At 37.2% G+C, this 22,594-nt stretch overlaps 1 protein-coding gene across 2 annotated transcripts in view; it reads right to left on the bottom strand.

Moving 5' to 3' along the window:
* The window catches only part of KCNN4 (potassium calcium-activated channel subfamily N member 4), a 785,842-nt gene extending 765,032 nt beyond the window's left edge, over positions 1–20,810 (bottom strand). For both annotated transcript variants that reach the window (XM_044080550.1, XM_044080551.1), the window contains exon 1: positions 20,530–20,810. In XM_044080550.1, the coding sequence (XP_043936485.1) occupies positions 20,530–20,778 (249 nt within the window). In that variant the 5' untranslated portion in view covers positions 20,779–20,810. The remainder of the gene's footprint in view (positions 1–20,529) is intronic.
* Positions 20,811–22,594: the final 1,784 nt, after the last annotated feature.

Below are 22,594 nucleotides of genomic sequence, written 5' to 3'. Positions count from 1 at the left end.
AGGTTCATAGGAGGTTAATTGGCTAACGGCCCTAGAGTCCTTACAGGCCTAGGCATAATTATTATGAGTTGCCCCAATTGTTGGCGGTTAAGTGAGTGAAGGGTGCAGAGGTAAGGGTCTATGGTAGTTAATACTGACTTTCTCTGTCCAGGAGGAACATGGGCACCACCTCTGGAGTGAATTTGCAGTCACCCATCCATTGATCTATGTTGCATTTAAAGGTGGTCAGGGAGAGACTCTGTTTCACGTGAATTGAAAGTGTGTTCCAGAGAAGTGGCAGAGTCTGGGAGATGTATCTATCTCTCCAGCATGACCTGTTCATGTAAGTGAACCTCCTGCAGTTTGATTTATGAATGTGCAGAATTTCCATCACGGCCAAGTCAGAGACTGCCCTTTAAGCCAGGGACAGGTTACTCCTTAGCAACCTGCTGGAGACAGAATACCGTGACAGGGTTTTCAGTTTTCTGTGTAAGACTTGTTTTGTGTACCTTGTAATTTCTTGGCAAAAAACCTCTGTGGTCTCTCCAGTTGTTGCAGGTGTCTGGTGAGGTACATGCAAAAGGGAGCATTGTACTCAATTATTCGTTATTAGATCTAGATGCAATGCCTTTGCTTATAAGACATGCCACATAAAAGGATTTCCTTACTACTGTAGATATGTGGTGGTCAAAGTTTAGATTGCTATCAACCTGAGTACCCAGATCACGCACCACTGGGTCTACACTTGGGGGGGGTGCTGTCTATAATGTTATTAGCAGGGATGTCAGCTTTCCCAAAGAGAATAATAAGGCATTTTTTGCATTTACCTTTAATCCGTGGTTTTGGCACCAATCATTTCTCTGCATTAACCTATCTGCTGTATATTAACATCACTGAGGGGACACAATGACTACTCCCAATTTGCAATGGTCAATGAACTTGATCAGCCACAGGCTGTCCAAGTTTGCCTGGACTACTGAGAAATAAATTCTGAACAGTAAGGGGCCCAGCACAGAACCCAGTGGTATGCCACTGGTGATTGGTCTTTTGCTAGGAGTGAAGTCACCCACCTTGACAATATGTGTCCTGTTGGTGAGCCAGTTGGCTACCCACCTGGTAATGTAGGGGTGAATTCCCAACTGGGAAAGTTTCTCTATAATACCTGAGTGGGGGATTGTGTCAGATGTTTTGACTATGTCATGATAGGTGGTATGTACTGTCTTTTCCTTGTCCAGGGCATTGGTGACTTTCTCAAAGAAGTCAACCATGTTTAAAAGGCATGATCTACCTTTAATGAATCCGAACTGGGTTGGGTCCAGAGTTTGGAGATTACCTATGTCCTTGTTAATAAGGTCCATAATGACTGTTTCCATGGCCTTGCAGATTAGGCTAGTTAAACGTATGGCTACCATTTCCAAGGTCAGTTGATGGTCCTCCTTTGTGCAGAGGGATTACTGTTGCTGTCCTCCATTCTGCTGGAACATAGTGAGTTCTCAAGCTGTGGTTAAACAGGGACCCAAGTGGGTCTCCTAGGTCATTTTTTAAGTTGTTTAAAAGTCAACCTGGGATGTTGCCTGATCCTGTGATGCCATGTTTTTGTCCTTGGAGAGTGCTGAGATTACCTGCTCTCTTGAGATAATAGGCTGAGTAATGGTGACAGGTATACTTTGCGGGATCACTGGAGGGGATAGGAGGTGAAGTTTTCTCAAAATTTGTCAGCTAGCAGGTTGGCTGTTACCTCTGGCTGAGTATAGGTGGTGCCATTTAGTAGCTGGGTATTACCTTACGGATTTTGGATGTAGTTAAAGAATGCCTTGTGATTATCGTTAGTTAGGGAGGCTATTGTTGTTTCATAATTAGCTTTGGAGGACTTGAGAAGATCTCTAATTTTGTAGTGTAGGATCCAATTAAAATATACCATTACTGCCTCATATTTTATTCTATTTTTTTTTGTCTCATTAAAGGGATAAGAATGTTGATAATGGAATGTGTCTTGCCAATTGCCATTTTTGAAAGAATGATGTCATCTCTGTATTCTGTACGCACAGAGTAATAAAGGACTTTAGCGAAAAGGGCAAAGTATAGATTATACCCTGACTGGAGAATGAATGTAATCCAGCAGGGTGTTAATTGTCAGATAATGCCCACTGAAAAAAAAGAGTCTGCCAATTCATTGCACTATATTAAGCTGCTGTGAAGCTGGGACATTTAAAAAGCAAACAGAATCCATTTTTCATACTCTCTAAGCAGTACTTTGCTGTTCAGGGAGGGTAAAATTAAAATTGCAAATAAATAAAATAAAGAACGTGTGTGTGTGTGTGTGTGTGTGTGTGTGTGTGTGTGTGTGTGTGTGTGTGTGTGTGTGTGTCTGTCTGTCTGGTGTGTGAGTGTGTGTTCATGAGAGCATAAGAAGAGTAAGAGATAGTCAAGTGACAGTGCTGACTGGAATAGGCAGTCCATTGTCACTGACTCCTTAAATGTTAAGAATTATGAAACTCTTAATGTCTAGCAGTGAACAACAAAAAATATTGACAGCATGAAGCAACAAAACTGGTGGGGAGGGATGAAGAAACCAAACCAGGGACATTAAGGGGGGGTGTGAGGAGTTGCAAAGCTTTGCATTTTTTTCATTCATTTGCTCACATAGAGACTTCTTAGGCTGTTAAGTGCTCTGTGTGTGTGTGTGTGTGTGTGTGTGTGTGTGTGTGTGTGTGTGTGTGTGTGTGTGTGTGTGTGTGTGTGTACAGAAATTAAATGCTAACATAACATATTTTAGATGTAAAATGATTCCTTCAACAATTATTAAGCAATTTTGAAATATTAGGTGGCACTATTTTACAGCAAATATATATAAAAAAAATATATAAGCAGTAAAAAGTACAAAACAATTTAGCAGATAGCCTGTGACACTGGGCCTTAGAATTCACATGGGCATATGTTATTTAAGCAATACCCCATGCCTGGGTGTGGGTAATGCTGGATTTACCCATGGTTGGTGTGGTTTGGTCACAAGGGCGAAGCCCGAGTGGCCAAACAAAGACAACCGTGGGTAAATCCAGCATTACCCACACCCAGAAGTGGGTTATTGCTATTATGCAATGACATTATTTAGGAAAAAAATACTTACTTTTCTTAAATAATGGCATTGTATAATGCCTCCATGCTGCCCTTCCGCAGCTGTCTGATATTCTGCGACAGTTCTGATGTACTGCGCATGCATATGCTTACGCAGTACATCAGAGCTGTGTGTGGAAGCAACTGAGAAAGCAAGATCTCCGTTGCTTTTCTGAAAGTGTCTCATTATGTTAAAGGAGTTTAACATAGCGAGACAGCTTTAAAAAAAGCAACGGAGATCTTCTTTTCTCCGTTGCTTTTTTTAAAGCTGTCTCGCTATGTTAATCCCATTTAACAAAGTGAGACAGCTTTAAAAAAAGCAACGGAGAAAGGAAGATCTCCCTTGCTTTTTTAAAGCTGTCTTGCTATGTTAAACTCCTTTAACATAGCAAGACACTTTCTAAAAAGCAACAGAGATCTTGCGTTCTCCATTGCTGAAACAAAAAAAAAAAAAAAAAGACTTATACTAATGGAAAAAGCCCAGGCGACTGGACCTTTTTCCATTAGTATAAGTCTGATTTACAATGTACATGCTGACCAATCAGCATGCACGCTTTGGAATATTAATGGGGGGGGTCATTGTATAATTACCAAGTAAACACCCTGTTGGGCATTATTGCTTGCTTTTGACGCTTTTGGAATCATTTCATGTAACTGGCATAAAAAATAATAAAAATTTTCTAAATTACAATACAAAGCCATAAAGATGCTTTTCTACTATCAGCAAAAACTAATCTGTAACTAGATCTATATATCAGAGTCTAGTGTTCTAACACATTATGTCTGAGAAGAATATAATAATCACTTAATATTTGGCTGCATTTTAATTTCATGGTATAGCTTAATGTTTTCTATCATAGTAAAGGCAAAATTATTGTTTGCAATAAGGCTGTTTCCAGATATATTCATACTCATGGTATATAATTCTGGCCAAAGAAGAACCAATATTTTTTATGATATTTTTTCCTGGAATAATTGTGCATATACTTGGGATTAATGCAAAGTTGCATTATATGCTTTGGATACTGAGATATCTTTTGTCTGAATGCTGATTTTATAATATGTCATTAACAAACTCTAGATATTTTATTATATTATTTTATCTTCATTATTGCACAAGAACAGTTTAAGGCATGAAAATAAATCATTATGGAAACTGATTTAGTTAGTGCATATGCAAGCTAGGCCTGACTGCAATTCCTTTGTTAGTTAAGATCAGATCTATTCAACAGAGCCATGCTTCCGTAAGTACGCTGTCTACAATACCAATCCAAAATGAAAAGCAAAGTTAATTTCTTAAAAATTCATTACAAGTACACACACACACACGCACACACACGCACACACACACACACACACACACACACACACACACACACACACACACACACACACACACACACACACACACACACACACACACACACACACACACACACACACACACACACACACACACACACACACACACACACACACACACACACACAAAATAGTCATAATTACCAGCTCACTTAGATACAAAATCTCCTACATCATACTTTCAGTACAGCAGTCCTTACACTTCATAATCTTAAATATAACCCCAGTTCTAACCTGCCCTTAACTCAAAATCTAACCCTAACCTTGACCATAACAATAACCATAACCCTAGCCTGTAACTCCAACTGAAGCCTTAGGATTATTTTTAAAGTGGTAGGAATTACAGTATCTTGACTATACTGTCTAGATCCCTTCTACAAACAATACATTATGATGTCATCCCTGAAGACTGAGTTCTTCTACAGTAAAGGTCTGACATCTATAATTCCACATATGCTCACTGACCCTTCCCCTAAAACAAATAGAACTCTCTCTATCGCTTTAATTTCCTTTGGGACCACACCCATCTCTAGACTGTTCTGGAATGTATTGCTCATTTGTTGAGTCACCCATGCTCCAAGCTCCCTCACTCAGCATCTTTTTATCTGTTTTAACTGCTTCTCAAAATATTTTGTCTAGAAACATTGAATATTTTTTCTGTCTCTGGCTCTTCAAAAGCTGCTATGATGCAATTTTCTGAATCTGAATTAAGTATAATAGATTATAGGCATTTATATCACGTTATCGAAAGATGAAAATAGGGAACGCTATTTCATCGAACCTAAAATATCTAAACCACATAATATCGCTATTCCGAAACACATACACACAACACAAGCACACCTAAAAAACATCAATACACACACATACACTTATAATCCTACAACTAACCCTACACTAAACTATATATACACTACTATCTATCCACTTACCTTGACCCAAACCCTAACCCTAAGGTCCGTCACTATTGCACACTCACCTAACCAATGCCCTAACCCTAACTCACCTAACTCCCGCTCTAATCCTAACAACCACACAATCGCACACTTACCTGAACCCAACCCGTAAATCTCCACCACAACGCTGAAAATAGCGAAGCCACAGAACTGGCCAACTGATTGGTGTTCTGCAGCTTCACTATTTTTAGCGTTCCATTAATATGGGTCGATATTAGAACATTTAAAGTTTTAAAACTTCGATGTTCTGATATAGACCCGATTATAGCCCTTTGCTTCTCTTTCCATTATAATTAACAACCATTTACCTATTTACAACACCTTTTTATACATCTTCCTCAGTAGACTAAGAACTTTGTATTATAAATAAGTTTTAAGAACTTTGTGCTATAATTAAGGATTGTAAGCATCTATAATTGTCATAGCTATATATTACTTTGTTGTTAGAAATCAGTTATGGAATTAATACCTACGAGTTTTCTTAAAGAAGTTAATTTCTAAAGTTTTCATTTTATTACAAATAAATGAATGAATAAAAGTCACACATATTTGGGTCTTACCTGAAAAAAGAGATACTTTTTTCAGAAGATGAGTGTTAATACTCAGTAAAGTAATATGCATATTAAAAGTTTTATACTGGACAAAACCACCTTCATAATTTATAAGTTCTGGTGAACTTCACCCTTTAAATTTGTGTCATTAAAGTCTCTGCTCTGTTTGGGATGAACTTTTTGTTCCATCTTTCCACCCTTTTTTTGTATTGTATTCAGAAACTTCTCCTTTCTGTGAGCATTTTATGTTAACTTCTACTTGTAGAAAAGCTTTGTGACAGTTCTTTATGTTTTGTTTAACAGTTCACTTGGCCTCAGCCAATTTCTTCCTTGTTTAGTTTTAAGATTTCTCCTTTAAATCTGAAGTAAAATCAGTTACAAAAAAAAGTACTGATCCTTTTTAAATTGTTTGTTCAGATATTATGATTGGCAAGTCCCATATTCTTTTGATCTACACAAGTACATTTATTATTATATGATAACTAAGATGATTTATCCAGTTCAGCACGAGAAATCAAGGATTTCCCAGAAAGGCATATCGCATACTTGCAAAAAAGGTACACACATGCCCTACAGGAAAATAAAACATCACAGTAATGTCATTATGTTGCATTGCAGTTTGAAATTTTAATTGTGTTAACGCAGTGTTTTCTGTTCTGTACTCGGATGAAGTTCTGCAAAGTAATTGCTAAATAATATGATTGTTTTTATATTGCATTTTACAGGTAAAAGCTTTATGGCTAGATATGAATTGAGACATTCATTGCTTGTCACATATTTTCATCTCTGTTTTTTAATTAGTTGGCTTTGATAACAGAAATTATTTTTTCTTTTTTGAAAATTAAAAGAAAAATTTCACTTAATTTCCAGTACTCACGTGACTAAGAGCACCCGGTTGAGGATGGATAGAAGGATTTATTAGTTGCATTTGAAATATTTAAATAGTCACTCCTTATGACATTGTTAGGTACTAACTAGGGGTTACTTCACTTGTTTTATTTTGTTTATTAGAAGGGAGTAACATAGTCATAAGAGAACTACCTTTAATTACACCTGCTATGCATCCTGTGCCTAGTTCCCTGGTGTTCAACATCTCAAGTCTTACTATAGCTATTCATTATAAATAAGCAGATGCAATCCTACAATCATATTTTTTACTCCATCCTCATAAACCCAGTCTGGGAAGTCTACACACCTCTGATCTTTAAATATATTAACTGTAAGACTGTAGCAATGCAGAGAAAAGACATCAACTGTGTTTCCCTTTTCTCTGCATTTTTATACCTATAAAGTTAATATATTTGGAGATAGTGTGGGTATGCTTCCATTATAGGTCATCAAACGGTAAATGCCCAGTGATCCCAATAACCATATTTTAATATCCAAAGCAGAAATTGCCAACAATATATATAGAAATGTTTTTGCATTTGCAATCCTCTTTGCACCCCCTTGAATTTCTATATACTAACTCCATGGTCATACTAACTCCATTAATGAAGAAATCTCCACAAAAATGGCATCAACAAAAATGTAGAAATCTCCACAAAATGGTATCACTTCTGCTGAACAGTTAGAAATTTTGCAGGCAGTTATTTCCTTTTGGAAAACAGTATTCAGCAATCTGATCCTTGATGTCTTGAGCCATCAGCAATTGACAAATGAGGAATCACCATTCATAAATCAGTATGATACTACTGTGGGCACAGACCTCCCACATCAGGGGTCACAGACAACTCAGTTCTTTCTGACACATTTCTGCAGTATTGAGATGGGGAGGCAGCATCATGGGATTGGGAAACTTGGCTTCAGAAAGTTTTTCATCAAGACAAAGCATATGGCATTAGTGCTTTTTCACAGGCCATCCTGCTATTAGTGTAGTAGTGTCTGGATATAATATATTCATCATTACAAAGTATGCAAGTGGAAACTGAGAGATTTAAATCTTGACTACAGGATGAAGCTTGTTAGTATCAAATAGTATTAACCTTTGCTGAAAATACTACTAGTAATACTAGATGAGCAAGAAGCCATTGTCTTTTTAGCTTCCAGCTATTGAGTCAGTGATTAATGACTTCACATTATAACTGCATATGTTTCTGAATTCTAGACATCATCTATGAGCACCATAACCAAGCACCTAGAAACTTCAGATCCACTGCAGCATCTTATGTTAATATGTAGCTTATACCTGAGGCTGGTTTATGTTTAAAGGCAAGTTATACTACAACTACAGACTTGCTCCTGTATTCTATGCTCAAATGCTTTCTTATATAAAAGATTTCATAGCATGTACTGGTTCGGCAATGTTTTGCATTAACGTGAGTAGATATTAAAAATACTTTATCTGATAATCCGGGTCTATAGTCCCATGTTGATTGCTTGGCCATTGTCAGGAATTTGCCGTTTCCTCCACTGTAGTGCAATCTCAGAGTTGGTATATTTAAGTAGGGTGGGTGTGGGGGACACCCCCCCCACTTCATTTTGTCTGTCGGTTTGTTTTGTTTATTGTCAGCCCAGTGAGTTTTTTTTTCTCCTTGGAAAAAAAATCGCTTTTGTGGCCATTCGAGATATTGCTATTCTGGTGTGTATGTGTCGGCATAAGGGCGTTCGATGAACAGCCCTGTCAACATGGGAATATAGATCCGATGATCCATGCAGGGACAAAGTGACGAGGATAAAAGAGGCAGCTGAAGACTTCATGGTTCTAACTATTGTTTTAATGGAAATGACTGCTAAGATCACTATCAATTATTATTTACAAAGAAATAAAAACTCTTTAAACACCTTTGCAGATACTGTGGACTAGGTGAAATGGTGTTATCTTCTTTTCAAGGTTCAGTGGAGCAGTAGGAGATTGTATTGCTATTGCCCCTTTGTCCTGCATTGTATTAAGTTACTTGGTTCCCCAAGGATTAGTACTGCCACCTTTGTTACTTGGCGCATATATAATGTCATTGTGGAGGATCATGGGAGGTACAGGCAGTCTTTTCTTCTGTATACAGATTATACACAATTCTCTTGATTTTATGTCTTTAGGAGCAAGGATCCTGCTCCACAATTGCGTAATTACTTCCTTTAAATGTCTGACTGGATGGCTATTAGCAGCTTGAGGGCTAATTCAGATAAGGCAAAAGTTCTTGTGGTGTACACATCACTGGCCATGTTTTATTTATCATCGGTTATCTCTACATATTAGCATACACAGGATGAATCTGGATGTAGCATTCTAGCTTAAGTGTGTAAGAATGGTATTCACACAAAACTTGCCCTTGTCTAGCCAGGATTCCCATTGACTTAAAACAGCTTTTTTCCACTAAGGATCTTTTCCATTATTTGACATATAATCCTTTACAGTCACTTACACTCAGCTCAGACTGATTATTGCAGCATGCTAAGATCATCCAACATTAATGCATATGAAAAAGGCACGTATATTGAAATCTGATGTAAACTGAAGAAAAGACTGAGCTGATATATTATACACAGATGTTTGATGGACACATACACTTTGACTGCCAGACTGAATACGTGTGTCATGTACCTTTAAAGGCAGCAATAATTTTGGAAGCACAGAGCTTAATGGCTCTACTTTAAGAAACCATGGAATTCAAAATCACCTACTGAGGTGCCTGAGAATGCTATCTTCATCAGAAGTTTATGCTAAGGTAGGTAAAAGATGATGGGAGGCCATGAAAACAAGTCCTCTAAATTGCATTATTCTGGTTTTACTTAAAAAATAGTTTAACCCTGTGGATAAACTGAACTATCTGGGAAAACCAGGTCTGCAGGTCCAAAATCTGACTTTGCAGTAAGGTAAAACAGCCTGAAACTTAATGGCTTAAAAACTCAAAATGTGCATATTTTGGATTATTTAATAGAAGCATTGCGCTAAAAATCAAATATCAACAGCTCAGTAGCCATTATGGAAGTGTTTAAAAACTGGAAGATGGCAAATGCTGTATCCATGCAGAAGGGGTAGTATTAAAACTGCAGGACTAATAGCCTATAAAAACTATAGCCTAGAAAATAATAAAGATAATCCTGGGGGAAAGGATGGCTGATTTCCCAGAGGACTACATCTCCATGACAACACTCAGCATAAGTTCATTGTCAGAAGGAGCTGGCAGGCCTACCTGATCTAGTCTTATGACTGGGTTGTAGGAGCAGTTGACCAGGGTAGATAGGACTACATGGACAAATGGACTTTAACAAATCCTTTGCCTCAATCCAATATAGGTGACTTCTGGTAGAGACACTTGGAGTAGGATTAATGCTAACAAAATGTTTAACTAATGGGGAAATTGAGGGTTACTGCCAGAAAGGTAATGCCAAGAATAAGGACATTTTACTGGTGATGTGCAGCAGGCATCAGTCCAGGCTTTAGTTATCTTCATTGTGTTTGTCGCAGGAACTGAAGCAATTAACAAATAGTATGATGCCACAAGAACAAAGTTAAAGTAAAATAAAATATTTAGGGCAAAATCATAGTTCTAGGACATTGGTGACTACAAAATAATGGGATTATAAATTATTGAAAATGCTTAAAATGTTTTCACCATTTGAATGGACTGGTCACTTTATGCATGGTGGTAAAAGTGGTTAAAAAGACAAAAAATAACAATTATTTTCTATCTTTTTATCTTAGCCTTGTAAGGAAAGACTTATGACTCTAAAGAAATGAAATTGTTTGACAAGTACTTTAAGACTTTGCATTACCTCCTCAGTTCTGCCCTTACAAATGAGATATGATTCAAAGACTTAAATCTTGCAACTCTCACCATAGATGGCAAAGTAAAAGTGACAGCCCTGATAACACATTGGAGACTTAAAGGAGCTAAAAAGCATCTTAAAAATGTAAATTGTTTTGTTCAGAAGAATGCTACAAATATTTTCAAGACATATTTAGTAACCAAGCTGATAAAGCTTTTCCTGTTCTGCAACAGGGGTCATAAGCACTCCATTCTGGAAGAGTCTGGTAATAACACTAATTTGTATGCCAAACAGGGAACCTAGTGAGATTTCCTCATGTAGGCCAATCATGCTGACAAATGATGAGCGCAGACCATCTACAGAGGAGGGTGGCTAAATGCTTATGTCTTACTATTCCTTGTATTGTTCTGATTTGATCATTGTTATGAATAAATCTACAGTTGTACAGGTAACTAGACACTGATACTGCAGTGGCTAGCCAGACTGAAGCACATTCCCATGTGACTTCAGTTTTGAATGGAACAGAGAAAAGACACACTAGAAATGTTATTATTTAATGCTAAACTGGACTTGGCCATATTAACCGATGTGTTGATAATTACACATTTGTTTGATGCAACACAAAAGGAGGTTATAGAGTAGAAAAACTTTTTTAAGGAAGTATGTCTGTAACAAGTTAATACATCTTTTGGGAAGCGCTGGACTGACAGAAAGAGTTCAGATGATCATTAGTTCCAAATCCTAAGACATCAACATGAACTTCCAACTATATAGTGGCAGAACAGCTCTGGCAGATGAAATAAAACCTCACCTCCCAGGAACTAGCACTGAGATTATTGAACTTTAGGATCCAGACTGAGGGAGATGACAGATGTCACATTTTCTTGGGTGTGACAGAAATTCCACTTCCAGTATGGATTATGAAAGAGTTTGCTGAGAGCTGTAATGTAGTCAAAATCCCCAAGTCTGTAGGCATTTGGAAACAGCTTGATGTCTGTACTGGGTAGGATATAATAGAACAAGTAGTTCATACAAAACTACTTGGAATTATCATTCACAACCAACTGAAGTTTATTAAACATATCTCAAAAGCCATATGCCACAGCAATATCATTTTTTACAGAAACAGCCAGACTTGGTATTGCTTACTTACTCCCTATTGTTATGTATGTAGCATATAGTAATATACTCATCTAAATACCACCCTAACCTATATATTTCAACAATGCCATAATAAAATAGCTAAAGTGGACACCAGTGTACCAGACTTCACCAATGTCTGGCACTTAAACAACTAAATTGCCTGAAATGTTCACATATCCTGAATTTCTCACAACTAGCAATAGTCTACAAACAACTGCACAAATCATGCCCAAGCCTACAACAATATCATCCATCACTACTCCCCAAGAAAAACGTTATGTTACTCAGACAAATCTCAGCTCAGAAAATCTAAAAGTACAACAGATGACACACTCTCCTCCAGTTGTGTCTCTAAACTATGGCTCTCTATTCCTGCACCTCTAAGGCAAGTTGAGAATTTAAAACCCTTTAAAAAGAACTCAAACAGCACCTCACATAAGCTTAGCTCTGCTCTTGTGACACTCCTGGGAAAATGAATTATACCTCTCTCCTTTACCATAGCTTTCTTCTATAGACTTCATCTCACATTTCTTCTTCTTTCGTAACATGTCTCTAAGACTAGGTTTGGGCAAACAAAGTTTTCTTTTTTCTTATTGTAGACCACTAAAATTCCATATTGTTTCTCTAGGACTAGGTATGGACAAACAAATATTTTTCATAGGATCATAGAAGGTTACTAGGCTATCGACTTGCAGATCATTTTAAGGCTAGCTGTTTCATCCCAATGTAATACCATAGATACTCTAGTCAATACCCAGGATTGTATTTATTAATGACTGCCCATGTCCATAAGGGAATGTGGGAGCTATTCCCTGTGAGAATTGATGGTGCTCCATCCACTTTTCCAGGTTACCTTTGAACAGTGACATAGATATGTTATGCTTCACATGAATTGGAAGCCTATTCCAAAGACACAGCAGCCACTGGGAGACAAATTTGTCCCTCCAGTATGTCCTATTCAAGTCACAAACCATACTTAGGTCCTCGAATGGGTAGCTCTAGTCCTGTTTGATTTATGGATGTACAGAAAATTCATTAGGTTTGGGTCGCGGATTGCTGTGTAAGCCAGGTATCTATATGATACTGAGTATAGTGACAGGGACTTTAGTCGGTCTGTGTAAGGCACATGCTGGACTCCATTGATCTTCTTAGTTAGAAACCTCTGAGGTCTCTCCAATTGCTGCAGGTATTTTGTATGGTACAATTATACGGTACATTATAATCAATTATGAGCCTGATTAGTGATGAGCATAGAGGGTTTATAATCTCCTTTCCTCTCTTTGCTAATCAAGTGTGCTACGTAGAAAGCTTTACTTACTACAGTAGACACATGGTGGTCACAGTTAAGGTTGCAGTCTACTTGTGATCCCAGATCTCTTACGACTTCATAGTTACATAGGGTATTGCTGTTAATTTGATAGTGTGAAGGGACATTGTTTTTACTGAAGGGAATGATAATGCGTTTCTTTGCAGACAGTTTGAGACCATGACTAAGACACCAGCTGTTGGTCTGCATAGGACCCTCCTGAAGTATGCTGACATCACTTGGGGATTCAATAATTAATACTAATATTCTACACTAATTTATCATTCCACAAATGAAAGCTGTGTAGCCAAAATCTGGAAAACTTTCTACATAATACTTCTACACAAAGGGGGAACCAACATCAACCTTGCTAATTACAGACCTATACAAATACTATCACCCCTATCCAAGATCTTAGAAAAATGCATCCATTCTCAACTCATGAATCATCTTATCTCTAATAATGTCCTAACACCCAACATGGCTTTTGACCAAGCCATAGCATCACCACAACACTATTTATAGACACCATCAACCATTTTAGAAACAATGGTAAACTAGTCTCTTCAATATTCCTTGACTTGTCCAAAGCTTTTGATACAATCTCCCACCAAAAACTTTTACAAGATATGTCTCTTAAGTTAAGCCACTCTGCTCTCCAATGTTTCCATGACTATTTATTAGATAGACAACAAACAGTTAAATGGTACAACAAATGTTGTCCTATATTACCTGTTACACTTGGTGTACCACAGGGATCAATTTTTAGGCTCTCTTTTATTTAACATTTTTATAAATAAGCTCCATTCCACTACTAACTCAACTATAACAATACAATATGCAGACGACTCTACTCTTATATCTGCAGTACACTCCCTCTCTGAACTCCACAAAACCCAACTCTCTTTTACTGATGTAGAATCTTGTCTTGCCAGCTCACAATTAATCTTTAACACCAATTAAACAAAATGAATGCTATTTACAAACAACAAACCCTCAAACCAACATACACCTTTCCAAATCTACTCCTCTAATAACACTATGATCAAACCAGTATCTCGTACCAAGCTTTTTGGCATCACAATAGATAACAACTTGAAATTCAACAGACATTTGGCAACTGTCATTAAAAATGTTCACATTAAACTCGGCTCCCTCTATAGAACAAAACCTTATCTTACTGATTTCTCCAGGGAATCTATCACCAGGACACATTTACTATCTCCTCTCCTATATGCCTCTGCTATTTTCACTAAACTGAAGAAAATCAAATTAGTTAAACTCGAAGTATGCTATAATAAAATTGCCATATTTGCTAACAATTCCCCATTTAGAACAGCCCACTGTATTGCATTGCAACAACTTAATTGGCTAGAATTACCCAATCTCCTTATATTTACCCAACTTTCAATAGCCCACAAGATAATATATCAACCCTAGAAATGTCCAGCTCTGCAAAACCTACTTAAAACCCAAGCCAACACAAGACAACTCAGATCTTCTGATAAGCTCCTTCTACAAGTTACCAGGTCTAATAACTTCCATGATGACTCTCTATATTCCAGTAGTATCTCCAAGGTATGGAACATGACCCCACAGCCAATACTATCCACTGCTAACACTCATATATTTAAAACACTTCTCAAGTCTCACCTATCCAAAGCATGGCTCTACTCCTGCCTTAAACCCAGATGAATATTAATACTATCTATTAATACTATCTATAGTGGTAATTTTATCTGAGTCATATAATACTTAGTTACTTTCCCTACTAAGATACCTTAATCTTTTACTCTTTCTCTCTCCCATAATCATTTTAATCCTCTCTTTTACTCACTAACTCAGAGTTATAACTTTTCTTTTACTTGTCACTACTTAATCAAATGCCACCCTTTAATGCTCCCTTTGTCTACTTTTCAACCAAATAAGCTATCATTAGCTTCTTACAATATACTGACTTACACCTATTTAATATTGTTAATTCTCCTTATTATTGTATTGCTCTATTATATTGTACTGTGTGAATTTTTGTATGTATGTGCAACCTATGTGTGAATTAACCTATTATTGCAATCGGCCCTGTTTTTATGGTTTACCTTTACATGTGTGTATTGCACAAGGGTGAACAGAAATTTTACGAAAGGCAGTTTGCAAAGTTTGCAAACGCCGAAGAGAAAAAGGTTTGAATGTGCAATGAGCGAATGCACAGTGAGATTTGCTCATTGCACATTTGACATTCTAAGGCAGATTGCACTATAGTAGGGATCGGGAAATAATTTTTTTTCCCACTGTAGTGCAATCTCGGAGTTAGAATAATAAAGTAGGGGGGTGTGGAGGGCACAGGGGGGCTTGCCCCCTGCATTACACTTTATCTAATTTTTTTTCGACATTAATGTTCGAAAATCAGCGAATCGGCTTTTCGATTTGCTGATTTTTGAACATTTACAACTGTCGCTGTTTTAAGTTTCGTGGTTACTATTCACTCATATGAGCAATTGCACCACTGTGTTTCACTGTTATGAAGGTAAACCTGTTTTTATATATTTAACTATTTTATTTCAAATATCTGTATATTTTATATGATACAATTTGAATGTAAAGTATGATTGTAATGTGGGGTGTTTCCCCCTGAGCCTCTGCTGAAAAGGGGTTAACAGCCCAGTCGGACTATCCCGGTAAACAAATATAAAATAATAATAATAATTGCACCCAGTTTGCAGTTGTCTGCAAACTTGGTCAGCCACAGTCCCTTAGTTTTGGCCTGACAGTTGGAGAAGTATATACGAAACAGATTTTATTCTTTGTATCACATTACCATACTTGTGAAAATGTACATTCTTGTTTAAGGTATTTTTTCTTTGTATCTCTGTATTATGCTTATGAAAACTTACATTTTGTCCAGGCTTTTGTCCAGGTGGGGCCTCCTGGTAAACAAATGCAATAAATAAGTAAATCACTTTATATGGTAGTAGGATTAAATGGATATGTGCTATATTCCATTACGTTAGAGGGGATGTGAAGAGATAATTCCTGGTTTGACACATATGCTAACTAACTGTCCCAGTCTGGGAGCTCTGTGGGCTGGAATTCTGGAAAGAGTTAATATTCATTTTCTTTGGTTTGTATGCAGCAGGGCTAGACAGCCAACAGTGTGAACTTTGGCTCTAGGTGATTGTGACTATTGAAGTAACAGCCTGATCCATTGTGCACAAAATGGGGAAAAGGGTTTGTAGATGGATGGATGCAGGTGATGTCAGAGCTTTTTTTTTATTCTTACTCTTACACACCTACAAAAAAGTTGACTAGTTTGTTTTTGGCAGTGTTCCTCACTCTAAAAACAGTTACTAAGCATTGGAGCTCTAATAAAGCCCTTTTTCTGCTGCAGTGACATGCAGGACTATTTTATTTATTTATTTATGTGTGTATTTATGTGTGCATTTATTTATTTATTTTTGCTTATGTTTCACTAAGTGGTCAATCCAACTAGGTCACTGTTGTATATTCAGGGGAGAAGTGAGCTAGTATTCAGACTGAGTAGGGCAAATTTGGTTAAGGCACTGGGGAAATACCATTACTCTTTTGCTGAACTGAGTTTTTTGATTTTTAATTAGACAAAGCACCATGTTTATCCAGCTGAACTACTATCAGCTTGGGAAGATGGGACCTTGCTATGATGTTTCATCTGTAACCAAAGGATGGTACACTTAGGAGTATAGCATCCCACTTATATTGCACTGCAATGCAGTACTGGGAAATTAGACCTAGCACTTTTTGTGGGAATATAACCTTCCAGTCTTCTGATCTTCCTGTATTAAATTTAAGTGGGTTACGTATTGAGCTACTATCATTACACATATGTAAGTATATAAAACAAAAAAGAGCCAGAAGCCTTGGTCATAACTGACCATTTGAAAAGAACTAACAAAGATACTTACACTTTTGGAGGTTAAGGATGCCACACTGGATTCAGTATGGTCTGCTCTACTGAATATATTTCTTCTATACTTTTCAAATGTGAGTTTGTTTTTTTAGCTTTGTCAGTAGGTATTGGCATTACACTGTGCACCTTCATGGGTATTTAACCCCACCTGAGTGCAGCACTGTGATAATGTTATATTGTTGTAATTATTAGCTAGAAAAGTTTAAGAAAATAAGCTATAAAACACTACATGACTAAGATATAATGTATATTTCCTGATGTATAACTCTTTATTTTCAGGGAAGATCAATGTATTCCACTGGTTTGTGGTTGTCAGAGATTCTAGTGTATGTTTGGAGCATGTAGGTTGCAGGATTTTTACCTTTGCTGTTTCTGATCTATGACACTGTATGACTTATTGCATCCGACCTTCTAACCTAATTTCTATTTCCCTGGACTCTTTGAAAACCTAGTCCAACAGGATTATGTCTTGGTAAATTATAATCTGAGAATCTGAGATACTCAGCTGTATTATAATTCATTACAGAATGTATTATTATAAATGTTTTTTCATGTATTATTCATTTCAGTGTAACACACTGTCAGAGAATACAGAAATTAAATTTACTTAGCATGCTTCCTCTATTACGACTAACTTCCAGAGTGATCACGCTGATATTCAATCCATATGGTTCATCAAGGAAGCTAGTTGGGCTTTTCACATTACTTTATTTTCCCATAATGCTAACAGCCTGCCCTGTAGGGTCTATATTACAATGTCAAAGTAAAACAAGTTTGAACGTTGTAATATCAAACCCTAAAGTACGAAAATGGAAAATAGTGAAGCCACGGCACATCGACTTTTTTTTCCAGGGAAAAAAAATTGGTGGGCTGTTTTTGGGGTTTTGCTATTTCCTCCACTGTGGTGCATTCTCAGAGTTGGTATATTTAAGTAGGGGGTGTGTGGAGGGCACAGCCCCCAATGTTGGAGGGTGTGGGGGGCGAAGCCCCCCAACTCAGTTTAATTTTAAGGTTACTTTTTTTTGTCACGGAACAGCATTTTTTTCCCTGGGGGGAAAAATCACTGTTCTGTGCTTTTGGTTTTGTTGGGTTTCGGACAGTAGAGTTTGATATTACAACGATTGAACTTTTGTAAGTTTGACGTTGTGATATAGACCCTGCCCTGCATATCAGACTAGCAAGACATACCCAAGCCCACTACTACAGCCCTGGTCTGCTGAAGATGCATGACCTGTTTCCAGTGGTAGTAGTTGATAGCATTCTGTTTCCTGTAGGGATGCCAGTGTTCAGAGTTACAGCATTTCTTCCAGTGTCCCTATGGGAATAGGTCCTGATGCTGTGCAAAACAAGACATATTCTTGCCAATCCACAGTCATCGTGCCATGTAATTTTGATATCCTTAAGTCTTATTCAGGTTTTGTAAGCTGTGCACCTCCAAAAATGATAAAAAAACAGGAGTATTATTAATAATAATAATAATACCTGTTTGTTAATCAGGTAGGCACACTGGACACATTGTCCATTTTCAGGAATGATTTGGGAGCAATGTCTAGTTAAGTGACTTGCTCATGATCACACAGTAGGCAAATGAAGGCTGAGGGGAATCAAACCCTGCACTACAACTCACACCCTTAACCCATGGTGATAACTGCCAGATACTAAATAAGATGTACCCCCAACCACAAACATCAAAACTTGATGACACAGTCTAATATCCCAACCCAGACTGCTGATGTGATGCAGTCTAATAGCCTTACCCAGACTGTTGATGTGACAAGTAGTTCTTTAACTAATGCTGATATGCATGATTATTATAGAATAATTTAAAATTGTACATATTGCATCATACTGAGCAGATATCAAGCATGCCTTATTTAACATTTCTGCTGGCAAAAACTATTACCTTAAAATGTTTTTTTTTTCATAGTAGACTACAATACAGACAGGTTTAAAAAACAGAAAACTGTATGACTTGATTTAAGAGTAATATGCAGTGAAAAGAATAGATATGCTTTGCTGTCAAGCATGGTATTATTTTTAACTGCTTGCTAAGTGATCAGGTCCTCTTTGGACACTTCCACAATGTCATGGGTAAATGCAGTTTATAAAGACAATTTACAGTTGAAGAACATATTTTGGGGAGGAAAGCAAATGAAGCCCATGGAAACAGAAGTATAACATGCAAACTGTTGAACTGTTATATTAATTATGGATGCATATTTGAGTTTGTTCTTAATACTTGCATTTTCCTTGTTTAAAACATTTTTTGAAAAAAAAAATATGTGCTAACATATCAAGAGCTCAGAATCGAACCCCAGACTCCGGTGATGAAGAGTCAGGAATTTGCCATAGCAATGCATTATTAGTAAAATGGGATGATATTATTTACGTTAAGAACAAAGAGTATTGCATAAGAACTCAGACACATTTCTTTATTCAGTTTGTTCTTACAGCTGATAGCCCCCTGTACTGTGAAACGTGAGAATGTGAGCTGCATGTCTGTGTGACGGTTATATTGACTGAGTTTAAAATATTTATTTCTATTGACGTCTGTATTGGAATGACTGAAAGCTGAGGCATGTTTTGGAAATGTATTATGAAGAAGCCATGTGCAATATACAGTTTGTGGAATAAGAGGCTCCTTTTGGCTCAGGTCGGTGCTCTGAATGCCAATGGGTTACATGCTATGTAACTTGTAATCAACATTAAGATAAATGTTTAGAAAGTTAAAAGAGTTAACGAAAAAGGCAGAAGTGCTTGCTTTGCTATTGTAACTTTTTTGTTTTATTTATTCCAGTAGAATTTGTGATGTAAGTACAGAAACCTTTTTATGTTCCACTAAATTGACAACATGAGACAAACCTGGAAACCACAGGGTAAACGTGAGACTAGCAGAGATCAGTCACTAGCATACAACAGTTTGGCAGGAATAAAGTTAGCTTTTTAAGTAATATTTTCCCTTAAGTTGACTGAAAGACTTTGCGGTTAGAATAGAACAACACTCTTCTGAAAAATGCCAGTGCATTATATATGATTGTTTCCAGAATATTTACTCTTGTTTGACCCCCACCACCTTGGAATTTTAACCTGTTTTAGTCTCATATTTCGACTGTTGCTGCACATAGATTCATACTTACATAATGTTATTCATTTTTGAATGTCGAGTCCTTAAAAATGAATTTGTGAACAAGACTGTTTAACAGTTAGGTAAAGATTCCTTATCTCTTCTCTGAAAAAAATATTTACTCATATGTAACATTTTGATGACTAAGCAACAAAAATGAGTTTATTAATTTTAAGACGCCCTTGGCAAAAAAGTCTATGTAATTTATACTTTACATAGGTGATTTAAATTTACAGTCATGACATACACAAGCTCTGTGTCTAACAACAGTGTAAAAATACTCTCAAAGTATGCAGTTCAAAGTGAGAAAATTCTTTCTTTTAAACAGATTGAAGCCTACTTACTCTGCAGATGCTTGGGGGGAAAAGTTCAGTCTGTAGTACCATCACTAAAATTCCAAACAGCGCAACTACCAGTGACCAAGCACAGAGTAGTTTTTTCTTCTCAGTAAGTATCTTTCTTTCCCTCAACTTGCCAAGATTCCTGAAGGTCTGGCTACTCCTTTTGTAGTGGGAGTTGGAAATATGGATCTTTGTGGACTCCACTTTGGTAAGCATCTCCAGCTGGCCGTCCCCTGAGTTGCAGGAAAGCATGGCATAAACACTAGGGGACCCATGTGCATGTCTGTGTCTTTAAGAGCCAAGAAGGAGCAGGCTATATAGGAAATGCGGACTTCCTCTTGCACTGAGCCGTTTTACACTTGGAGGTGTGCTCTGTGGAAGGAGGGAGGGAGGGACATGAGGAATGAATGTCAAACCTGACTCCTCTGTGACTTTTTTTCTGACTTTTACCTAACTTGTTGGTATGAATTTGTTTGACAGCACACCTTTGAGTAATGAGAGGACAGCATAAGAGAAGAAAATTAATAGAATTATTTTCTGTATAATTCTTCTTATGCAGTATGTAGTCCAAAACTCTATGTCATCTATGAGTAGCTGGAGAGAACAACAAAATAGTCAGTAAGGCTGTGGAAAACTAATATATGGGGAGAAGTAAGTTTGACAGAAAACTAGGTAGATGAAATGATGTGCTCAGTCTCACATTGTGAGTAGTAACTAAAGATTTCAACCTTATCTCTCACTCCTGCACAATAACATGCTGTTATATTATAGTTGTGTGCCTAGTAGGATTGTTGTACAAATAGTAGGCATGCATGATTTATACATATTTTGGTTATACTGATGTGACATTTCATCCACTACAGAGGACAACACACACACACACACACACACACACACACACACACACACACACACACACACACACACACACACACACACACACACAAATGCAGATGTGCACACAGATAAACCCTAACAAACACCACACATAGAAACATACAAAAATATACACTCGCGCACAACACACAGAAATTGACATCCATAGACACACACACACACACACACACACACACACACACACACACACACACACACACACACACACACACACACACACACATACAGAGAACGATACACACCACACACAGAAATACACATATAAACATACATGCATGCACACAGATAGGCAGACAGACAAGCAGATGCATGAGCACACCTACACACACACACACACGCACGCACGCGAGCTCACGCATGCGCGCACGCACACACACACACACACACACACACACACACACACACACACACACACACACACACACACTCTACATATGCAAACATAATCTAACAGATGAAGCTTAGAAATTTTGCTGTGACATGTTTCCTGTGGCTCACATTTAACCTTTCTTAAGTTCACCAGCCTGTGCTGCCTGCATGCCACAGCCTTCTGCACCTTTAAGGAAAGTTAAAATAGGGTGGAGGAAGCAAAGGCGTATAGATTTCTTTCTCTTTGTAGCCTGTATTTTTCTGAGAACTTTCTAAAGGTGCGGTATGCAATTGTTTGATACACTGCAAAGGAGTACCTAATACAGCCTCCAAGGCTTTTTCTGGCATGTTCTTTTATGCATTTCTTACAAACACTCTTTAGGAGATGGTACGTAAATTAAAAACAAATAATGCTTGTATTTAAAAGCATGACAGCACTCGTAACAATCTTCAGAGAAGCGTAATTACAACATTAATGTATTTCTGAGAAAATACAGTGGGTCCTTTTTAAAATATTTTATAAAATTATACCAACTGCATCTACAGCTATTTAACAGCATATAGAAGGAGCATTTGGCAACATGACTTCCAGGAATGTGTCACACTGAGACTTCCCAATGTAGACAAATCTTTACATGAAGAATTATTAATTAAATGTCATAACAAAAACACAAATACTGTATACATGCAAATGCAGCAGACATACTACTGAAGGGATTCAAAAAGACAGAAAAACAAAAAAATGTGCTGTGAAAAAACAATTATTCATAAATACTTTCTAGATATATATTATAAGCCTATA

This window comes from Protopterus annectens, chromosome 8.part0 (assembly GCF_019279795.1).
Source record: "Protopterus annectens isolate FY-2018-M chromosome 8.part0, PAN1.0, whole genome shotgun sequence".
NCBI lineage: Eukaryota > Metazoa > Chordata > Ceratodontiformes > Protopteridae > Protopterus > Protopterus annectens.
The sequence above is the reverse complement of the archived record's forward strand: the minus strand, read 5'-3'. Positions and strand labels throughout refer to the sequence as shown.